Source organism: Amphiprion ocellaris, chromosome 3 (assembly GCF_022539595.1).
Source record: "Amphiprion ocellaris isolate individual 3 ecotype Okinawa chromosome 3, ASM2253959v1, whole genome shotgun sequence".
NCBI lineage: Eukaryota > Metazoa > Chordata > Actinopteri > Pomacentridae > Amphiprion > Amphiprion ocellaris.
In genome coordinates this window covers 37,956,304-37,967,233 of record NC_072768.1, presented here as the reverse complement: position 1 = coordinate 37,967,233, position 10,930 = coordinate 37,956,304, and the positions used below count along the sequence as shown (strand labels likewise).

The 10,930-nt window shown below is 32.5% G+C and overlaps 1 protein-coding gene across 1 annotated transcript in view; it reads left to right on the top strand.

Moving 5' to 3' along the window:
- The first annotated feature begins 3,856 nt into the window (after positions 1–3,856).
- LOC111568731 (FA complementation group A) overlaps positions 3,857–10,930 on the top strand; it is a 38,055-nt gene continuing 30,981 nt past the window's right edge. Inside the window, exons 1-7 of the mRNA XM_023270517.3 lie at positions 3,857–4,094; positions 4,833–4,945; positions 5,835–5,931; positions 6,360–6,502; positions 7,733–7,828; positions 9,495–9,568; positions 9,782–9,891. Of these exons, the coding sequence (XP_023126285.2) occupies positions 4,034–4,094; positions 4,833–4,945; positions 5,835–5,931; positions 6,360–6,502; positions 7,733–7,828; positions 9,495–9,568; positions 9,782–9,891 (694 nt within the window). The 5' untranslated portion in view covers positions 3,857–4,033. The remainder of the gene's footprint in view (positions 4,095–4,832; positions 4,946–5,834; positions 5,932–6,359; positions 6,503–7,732; positions 7,829–9,494; positions 9,569–9,781; positions 9,892–10,930) is intronic.

The following is a 10,930-nucleotide window of genomic DNA, read 5'->3' as shown; positions in this document are numbered from 1 at the left end:
TAATTTAATTTAATTTAATTTAATTAAACTAGCTGTAACCAGTGTGTGAGCTGTGACCTGCTGCAGGATGTTTTCATGTTTTGCTCACACACTAGAAAATCCTGCTGATGTCTGGATCCAGTCAGTCATTAATCAGAGCTTTGCTTACCTTTCAGCCCCGCAGTGACTCCTGTTGGATCACACTGAGTCACCATCACGTGTGTGTGTGTGTGTGTGTGTGTGTGTGTGTGTGTGTGTGTGTGTGTGTGTGTGTGTGTGTGTGTTTGTGTGTGTGTGTGTGTGTTTAGTTTCCATCACACACATTAGCTCCACAATAAGAGGAGAGGCGTTAAACATTCATGAGGACACATTACATTAACTTTTCATGAGTTTCCTTTTAGTTTCTCCCGTGAGACGTTTTTCTCCTGCTGCCAGAAAAAAGACAGAAAGTCCAGAAAACAGAGAAGCCAGGAGGAGACGGAGCTGCAGCTGTGCAGACGAACCAAATAGAACAGATTTATATTTAGAGTCAAACATCTGCTCGTCTTGTTTTTAGCTCCAGTGAATTATTTAGAGCTTCTGAAGGGAAATCCTTTCATTTAACTCAATAAACATCATTTTTCTTGTATTAAAAAGCAGCCCTATTCTTATTTTCATTGTATTTAACTGAATAAAAGTCACATTTCTATCAATATGCTGCTTTGGACTGAGCTTTTCCTCATTAAATTGTACGATTTAAAGGATTTATGTCCAATAATAACATCCAGGTTAATTTTAAAGCATCTTGTTAAGTAGGTTTTAAACACAAACTTGCTTATATTTTTAAAATGTGGCCTTAAATTTGAATATTATTGCAGTGTGGTCACTCAATCTTTATTATTTTAGCTATGTTGCTCATGATATATTTATCTAATATTATGTTGATTTGCTGTTGACTTTTAATCCAATTAGTTTTATTTTTTTCTGTCAAGTAATCAACAGAACAATTATAAGAAAATTATGAAAATTCATGCAACGAGAAATGCACGATAAATAAATAAATATAGAATTAACAGAGGCCTTAATTGCCAAGTAAATGTGCATGTTAAAGTGAAAAAAACATCAAAATAAAAAATAAATAGATATATTTTAAATTTAATTGACAAATTACATTTTCATTTTGTTTTTATTTTATTTTATTTCATTTATTTTGTATTAATTTGTTTTCATGTTTAATCATGACCCAATTCATTACTTTTTTTGGTATGAATTTATTTATTGATTTATTGACTTATTTATCTAGTTATTATAATTTGATTTATTCATTTATTTTATGTTTATTATATTTATTATTTTATCTATTATTATAATTGCACGTTATATAATATTTATTTTTTAAATTTATCTTTTTATTATAAATTTATTCATTCATTAGTTTATTTAATATTAGAAATACATATTATACATTATTTATTCGCTATAATTTGTTAATATTTATTTCAAGCGTGAAACTCATTTTCTGCATTCTGGTGATTTTTTTCTACACCACCTTATTTGTTTTCCGCCTCAATTTACACTGGAATTCATTTTTTGAAAATATTTATAATTTTTATTTTTAAAATTTTTCAAAATTTTTATTTCTTACCAAATTTGGGGATTTGTTTTTTAAAATAAAATTTTTAAGGGAAACTTTTAAGGAATTTTCTTCCTGAAAATTATTCAAATTTTTTTATCAATTTGTGGAATTTTTTGCAGAATTTTTGGATTTTTTTCAGACAAGAGAACAATATTTTTTGGTACCGTAAATGAGGACAACAGGAGGTTTTATTAAAAAATCCCCCAGTTTATGAAAGTTTTATTAAAAAATCCCCCAAATTTGGCATGAAAATTCTTGCAAATATTTTTAAAAAATGAGTAAAAATCTTCCAAAAAATCTTAAAAATCTCTAAAGTGATTCCATACATAACAGTAAAACTTCTAATATATTCTTTAAGAACATTCACAAAAAAATCAACCAAAATCCAGTGAAATTCACTGGATTTTGGTTGATTTTTATGAGGAGAATGAGGAGAAAAAAACTTGTAGCTGATGTTCTCCAGCGTTGGTGGAACGTTCTCTGCTAGCTGGGAGGGAACGTCTGTCTCTCTGCTCTGTGTTTAAGTCTGTAATTGGAGGCTGCAGTGAGCTGAGATTAAGAGAACAGAATCACAGATCAAACTATTCCACCTCTTCAGGAGCCAAATGGTTCTATTTACTCAGCAGCGGTATTTATTTAAACGTCAGCGGAACTCAGAAACGCCCAGCAACACAACAGAACCGTGTAAAAATAGCATGGCAGGATAATAACAGGTCAAACACAATGCTGAGATAAAGCCAGTCCTCACATTCTGATGTTTTTGAGGAGGTTAACGAGGTTACAGAACTCAAGGTCAGCTGGTTGAGAACCGGTTTGTTGTGTTTACATACAACACAGGAATCGTCCACTTGTTGAGTCATTAAATGAATGAATCAAACATAGAGAACTTCTTGGAGGAGTTTTATTTCCTGGGGGAATTCCACGTAATTATACAGACTGACAACAAGAGGCTAAAGCTGGGAGTGGCACAGCTGTTTAACTTCTTTATTTAGCCTGAGGAGGTTTTATTAAAACAGTGTCTGATTTCAATCAGCTGAACTTTATTTAAACTTAAATGTTGCACCACGTCTATACAAGTCAGATGTGAATGAAATAAGAAAACAAAATAGCTAACAATGGATTAAAATGACTTTGTTTTTAGTAAAACAGAATTTAAGATAATTCATTTAATAATAATATGTAAGCAGAGGTTTCCAAATAAATTTCTTATGTATTTATTAAAAATTTTAAATTCCCAAAATAAAAAAAGAAAATAGCAGTCAAAGTAATAAAAGAAACATATTAATACAACCAATTTGGCACAAGAATCTATTCATAATAATAATAATAATAATAATAATAATAATAATAATAATAATAATAATAATAATAATAATAATAATAATAATAATAATAATAATAATAATAATAATAATAATAATAATAATAACATTAAATTTATTATTATTTTTATTGTCATTCTTCTTCTTCTTCTTCTTCTTCTTCTTCTTCTTCTTCTTCTTCTTCTTCTTCTTCTTCTTCCTCTTCTTCTTCTTCTTCTTCTTCTTCTTATTATTATTATTATCATTATATTAAAATTTTTGTGTTCCTACCAAATTTTTAAAGCGTCTTTGAGTGTCTTGAAAAGTGATATATTAGTATTGTGTATAATAATAGTAATAGTTTTTAGCATTATTATTTTAAAATAATAACAGTAACAGGAAGAATGGTAATAATTATTGTTGTTGTTATTATTATTATTTTCTTTTATTTTATGTGTTTCAGTCTACTTTGAAAAGCATCTCTGAGTGTCTTGAAAAGTGCTATAAAACAACAACAACAACAATAATAATAATAATGTCCTGAAAAAAGCAAGTTAAATCATACAGATACCAATGGACTAGAAAGAAAAATATTTAGTAAAACATAATTTAGGAGAATTAATTTTATAAAATAAAAATGTGATATTTCTTTAACCTTTTAATCACCAAAAAGTGAAAACATTGAAAGTAAAAATAACTGATTTGGCAATTTTTTTTTAATTTTCGACAACAAAATGCTGAATAAAATATCAAAAATAATTGAGAAATATATACATTAACATTATAAAATTATACAAAAATTATAACCAATATAAAACACTGGTATAAAATGTGAATTCTTAAAGCAAGTATCTACAAAAACTAATAAAAGATATTTAATCGATAAACGTTGAAACGGGATGTTTTCTGCTTGTCCCACTTCCGTAACGAAAGCTCTCTGATTGGCTGCCGGTTGGACCAATCAGAGAGAAGAGCGGGAGGACGCAAAGATGGAGGAACCAAAACAGAAAAAAACTGCTGCTGAAGCCGCTAAACAGTCATTTATTTACCTATTTACTCTCTAAAACTTTGTAAATGTAATAATTTTTAAAAGCCGATTTTCTCTCCATGCGTTTTAAAAGCGTGCAGTGGAAGTAAAATGTCGCTAAATGTGTCGTGTACGCCGGTTTCTCAGAAAAGGACTCTGTCGAGCCTCCTCGGTGAGTTAACGGACTATTAAACAACATCTAAATACAACCAGAAATTCAACTATTAGTCAAAAATGTCACATAAATCTCAAAACTGTGTGTCATTGTGATTTTAACAGTCTTGTCAAAGTTATACTGACTGACTTTTGTAAAGCTACAGCCTCAAATCCACCACTTCTGACTGCTAGCATGTTTACTTTAAATTGACAGCTTTTTAAATGGACTTTGGTGGGACCCTTCACAGACAAACACTCATTTTTGCAGTTTTTTTCCAACAAAATAACCTACTAATGGTACATCAGTCAGCCACAACATTAAAACCAGTGACAGGTGAAGTGAATCACACTGATTATCTGGCTCTGGCTTGTGTCAGGAGGTGGATTTGTCAGGCAGCAGGTGAACAAATACTGCTGGAAGTAGAAAAAATGAGAGAGGCTTTGATAGATTACTGGGTCAGAGCTTCTCCAGGTGTTGTGGTTTGTTCCTGGGGTGTGGTAAGTGATCAAAAGTGTCCAGGGAAGGACACCAGTGAGGGTTAAAGAAAGGTTGCTGGTGTGATAGAAAGCACAGAGCATCACAGCCTTCTGTGTTTGGAGATGTTTAGCTGAAGATACGCAGAGTTTCCATCCTGTTCACCTTACAAAGCTCCTACAGTAGACACGAGAGCATCAGAAGTTGATCATGGTGTATGTTCAGGCATTCAAAATAGACAGACGTCTTATATAATACCATGTTTTTGTGTTTTCCCAGCTGGTCGTGTGGTGAAGAGGCCGAAGCAGGCAGATGTTCAGCGGCTGCAGGAGGCGGCGATCCAGCTGTTGGAGCAGCAGCAGAACCTCAGCAGTCTGTTCAGGGAGGTCGGGGTGAGTGAGGACGAGAAAACTGATGAGGAAACAGTCATTAGAATGGAATGAATCGGTGTTGTCCAGCTCATATTTGCACTAAAATACAAGTGAATGTCAGGGGTTAAAAAGTACATAATTAAGTTTGACTTTCAGGTAAATTTGCTTTTACTGATTTAACTTCTTCTTGATTTTCTCTGGTGGAAAATGTTCTGCACTCAATTGTACCTCACAGGAAACCCACTAAATAACCATAACCTTAATATTTTGGGTTTGTGATACATTGAAACATGTTTTTAAAGCATCCTTTGCTGCTTCATCAGTTTCTCTAACATGTTTTTATCCCTTAGATGCTCCAGTGATTGGACCCTACAGTCTTCCATAAGTGGGTCAGAAAGGACCCGTATAAGAATCAGTGTGTTTCTATGACATTTTGGTTAAAAGTAATCATTTGTATTATTGTTTCTGTTATATTTTGGTCCACATAAGAGTGACTTCATGTTTGAAATATGTTTACTTTTTCACTTTATAACAGATTTTGAACCCTGCATTTCTTCTTCTCCATCATCTTCTTCTCCTCTTCCTCCTCCTCCCCCTTCTTTTTCTTCTTCTTCTTCTTCATCTTCTTCTTCTCCCCTTTGTGTCTCTCCATCCCTCCAAGTCTGTGCATCACCTCTTGTATGATAAAGAGCTTGGGGTAGTAAAACAAATATTACAATTTCTTTAAAAGTATAAAAGCAAACTTAAAAATTTAAATGGAATGGTATCAAAAACATGCTTTTTGAGGAATAGCTGGAATATGAAATAATAAAAACTTTTCATTACAAAGATATTGCAAGAAAAGAAACCTCACCGGGACATTTTTGACCCACTGATGCATCTAAGGGTTAATGTTGTGAACCTTTTTCAGAATCCAGATCCGTGCAACATCTTTAGCTCTCAGGATGGAGATCAGGAACAGGGAACGTCTGAAGACATCGTATCCGACATCACAGGCTCTCTGCTGGGTGAGAGTTGGAGAAAAATCCTCAGAAAGGTTCTTTAAACTGTGCAGGTGTCACAATTACAACAGATTTGAAGCTCCAGAGTGTTTTTAGTCTTACATGATTTTTAAATTTCCAAATTTCCCAGCAGATCAGGCAGTTTATACAGATGTTTTATTCTTCTGATCATTAAATTTCACGAGTAAACACACTGAAATGAGTGAGTTCGTGTGGATAAGAGAGTTCAGTAAATCTATCTTGGAGCATCTGTATGAAAGTGAAAATGTTTTCATTGCAGTTTCTAACACAGATGATTGAAATTCTCTGCTTTTCTTGTCTCCATTATTGTCTTGTATACATATATCAACAATAAGATGTTGTCTTCTTGTTTTGAAATGCCACAAATGAGACAAATACCATCCATCCAGTGACTGCTGTGTGTCTGTGGACAGTGGGTGAACTGAGGCGTCAGGCTGAACATCTGGGGGTCTCAGAGGTGGTTCTACTGGTGAAGATGGTTCTGGAGAGGCTGAAGGAGATCACAGAGGAGAGAAAAGAAGACGAGAGGAGGGAGATGCTCACCGACTCCCAGAGGGTGAGAATCTGACTGGAGAAGGATTTAAGTTTGATTCAAAATACAGTATGAAGATTTAATCAGAAACATCAAGAAAATTACGCTTTATTTTACAAATGGATGAGAATTTTCTCGTCTACATCTGCACAAGTTCCTTATATCAACATGTGGTGGGAATAGTTCTTCTTCTTCTTCTTCTTACATTAAAATCTGAGTCTGTTTGAACAACAATATCTGAGGAACTATTAAAGATAAAAACCTGAAATTTTCACTATTTTTTCTCGTCATGTCATTGATTCAGAATCTGTAATACTGGGCAAATAGATTAACTAACCGTTGAATATGGGTGAGTTGAAATTTGACAAAAAAAAAAAACCAGGAAGTCCCGTCTTTTTGTGCAAAAACAAACAAAAAAAACCCCCCAACAACAAAAAACAGACAGAATGTAACTGAAATCTGTAGATTTTTGAATCCAGACATACACTCTTGTACTGACTGTGTGTGTTTATGTCTTATAATGTGAACCTGAACTACATTAGATGCAATAAATGAGCTTAAACTAAAATACATGTACTAACAGGGTATCTGTAGGTCCTTAAGAGTATTGAATTTGTTGTCTAAAAGTTAAATATTTTCTCTTTCCTCCTGTTTTTCTTGTTCAGAACTCAAAAACATGCAATTTACCATCATATATAACAAAATCTTTATGTTTTAAAGCTAAAACTACCACATTGTTAGCATATTTGTTTGAAAAATAGGTACAAAATGATCAAAATTGTTGTTCAAGATAAATCAGTTTGTTGTTGGGACTCTATTGGAGTTAATCATTTTTAATTATTTTTTCTGCTATTTTTTTAGCTTCACATTGCATTAGTTTATATAGTTATATCAGATTATATAGAGCAGGAATGAGATCTAGTACCGGTGTAATAGTTCTGACGGTGTGTTGGGTCATGTCTCGGTGTTTTACTGTTTCCTGCTTGACATTAAAACCAGCTGCTGCTTCACATCTGTGCGGCACACGTGTCGACACATTCTGTGGTTTTAGACGAATCACGTCAGGTCACATCATCTCTGCATCAGACGTCCAGGAGGAGGCAGATGTTTTTGGGTTTTGAAGATGTTTCACCTCTTTGGATGCAGAGTTTTGAAGCTGTATCAGTCGAGATGTAGAGATTTAGCATTATTTTGTTAAAGGACGCGTTTACAGACCTGACGTTGAATCTGAAATCCCTGTTGTGTCGTTTCCAGGTCCGGCTGTTTGTCCTCCTGCGGTCCGCCAGAGAGCTCCTGTCACAAGGAGTGTTCTGTTCCAAACTACTGTGGCAGGAATACAGCAGAGATCAGGTGTGTTTCAGATCAAACGCTCTGCTCTTCTTATTATTTCTCAGTTTCTGTGTCCTTCACACCAGACATAGAAGCAAAGAAGACACGAGTAGAGGTGACTAGAAGCAGAGAAATTAGGGAAAACCTCCTTCATATGAGTTGATTATTTCACTTGTTGTTGCACAGTTTGTCAAGACCATTAAGTTCCTTTAAAATGCATCTGTTTAAGAGGTTCTGTATTCAATGAATTAAAGTCAAAACACAACTGAAGAAGGAAGTTTTCATCATTAGCTGCAAATCAGGTAAAATTATCAGGTAAAACAACTTCATAGCGCAAGAAAAAGACAACGACTCAAAATGGATGTTGGAGTTTTAGCTCAGCTTTAAAAAAATTTTAATTTAAGTGGTTTGAAGTGAAGAGAAATAAAGAAAACTATCACTGATCCTCTACAGTACATTTAAATGATACTATTTTTGCTTTTGCCGGCTAAAAAATTCAAAAAGAAATTTTAAATTTGGACCCTTTTTGAAATATTTTTTGCACTCCACTCCTTTATATGCAATAAATAAATTAAGTGAAACAGGTCTTAAAAGGTCCTAAATGTGAATTTGAAGGAGAGAAATTCTGAAAAACCTGATTTAAATGAGTCCAAAACGGTTTTCACTTCTTGTTACACAATTTGTCACGGCCATGAAGCTACTTTAAAATGCATCTGTTCAGAATATTCTGTAGATGATGAGTTAAAATCAAAACACAACTAAAACAGGAAGTTTTCTCATCATGTGCTGCATTTTTTACTGACAAAACAACAAAAAGTAAAAAAAACTCAAAATGGATGTTGACGTTTTCATTTGGCTTTCAAAAATAGTAATTTAAGTGGTTTGAAAAAGAAGATAAATAAAACTATCATACTGACCCTCTATAGTAGGTTTAAACTCTATTATTTTTGCTTTAACAGGCTGAAAATCCAAAGAAAATCTGGAAAATTTGGAGCCTTTTTGAAAAAACTATTCTTGTTCTGTGAATAATTTCTGCTTTCTTGCTTTAGATTTTATAATATAAACCTGAACAGTTTTGGACTCTACAACATTATCTGCATTAAATGAACTAAAAATGGAATAAATGTGTTACCAGTTCATATGCGGGTCTTAAAAAGTCCCAAAAAAATATATAAATTCATTTTACAAAACATTGAAAGTCTTACAATTTAATATTTTGAAGTAAAATTTTTCTCTTTGCTCTGATTTTTCCTGTTCTAAGTTCAAAAATATCATTAGCTGTTGTCATTTACTATAATATCTAACAAAGTGTTTACTTTTTTAACTAAAACACTACATTTTTAGCATATTTGTTTAAAAAATGCCTGATTTGTTAATTGTTGATGAAAGAATAATCAGCTTATTGCTTTTGTTTAGTTAATCCATCCTTCATTTTCCTGCTGCTTCTCTTGCTGTTGTGTAGAATTAATTTATTTAATTGCATCAGATCATATACAGGTAGAAATGTGATCTAACAACAAATAGTTGTGGTGTTTCTTTTAATTTTCTGCTGGTCTTCCATCATATTTTCACACCTGAGACACTCTGACGGTTAAATATGGAATAAATTATATTCCTTATGATGTTTAAAAATAGAATTACCTCGTTGGCCCTGATTTCAATATTTTTAATGTGGTGTTCCTATCAGAGTCCACCCAGCCTGGAGGTGGTTTATCATCTCCACTTTTACAACATCCTCACTCTGAAGTACATCATAGAGAGGTAAGAAATGATCTGTATTTGCCCGTAGTTTGTGGTAAAAGCTAGATTAAGTGAATCAGAGAAGGTGGAGCAGAAGGAACCTGATGATTTGAGATGAAATACCCATGAAAAGCAGCTGAACTAGAACCAGAAGTTCGGTTTCCTTCTCCTGAAGCTGTTCTGATCTATGAGGTGGGATCAGGACTCTTTGACCTCCTTCTTGTTTCCCGTCAGCGATGAAGGTGTGAAGCTGTGGTTGGTTCCTCAGCTGAAGGCTCTTTGTGGCTGGACGCCTCCACAAGAAGAACAAGAGACCAAACTAGTTCAGCAGAAAGTCCTGTCAGGTAGGAAAACACATTTTATTCAAGTACTTAAAGCTGCTTTAGACGATGACGATGTCTGATCTTCATTCTGCATCTTTTCTTCTTGTTTATCGGCCTCATTGCATTGAAAATAAATCAGATTCTCCCCCCAAAGAATTAGCAGGTTTTTAAATTAATCTACAATAACTTCAGTATATTTAATGACTATTTTCAGCGCTGAATATTCCATATCTGCTTCACCTGTTAAGTTATGAAGTTAGAATGCTCATAAAATGCTGGAAAAAGTAAAGCAAATTAAAGAAACAGTTGATAGTATTTCGTTGTTAAAATTTTTCACCCTCCTCTTTGTACTTCAAAATGAAGTGTAAGTAAGTTAAAGTCAGTTACAGTATGAAAAATAGAAGTACTCTGCAGAAACATTTGTATTGTGACTTTTATACAACTATCTAGTGTATTATTATGGATTATTTTCTTGATTATTGAGTGTTTGGTTGGTTACAAGTAAAAATAAAAAATCTGAAAATTGTGAGTCCAAAGTGACACTTTCTACATTTTAAGTTTAGACCAAGTTTCAAATAAATAAAAATAATTAAAAGGGTTAAAAGGGAAAAACGGCAAATTCATGCATTCGAGAATCTGGAACAATTACAACAAATGATGATAATAATAATAATAATAATAATAATAATAATAATAATAATAATAATAATAATAATAATAATAATAATAATAATAATAATAATAATAATAATAATAATAATAATAAGCAGTATTATTATTATTATTATTATTATTGCTTAATTCATTTAAGCAAATAAAAATAATAATCAAAATATATTTTCGTTTTGTTGTTTTTTGGTTTTGTTTTTTTGCTGTTCTTGTATTCACTCATGTATAGTTTAATCCATAACAAAATATATTTTTTTATAAGTGATTTTATGTGATTTATCAGTAGATCTTTATTTATAAATTAATTAGTGATGCCAGATAATTAAAGGGAGTAACGAGTACATATTTTCCTCTGAATAGCAACAAAACAAAAAATTCAAGTCCCAGTAGG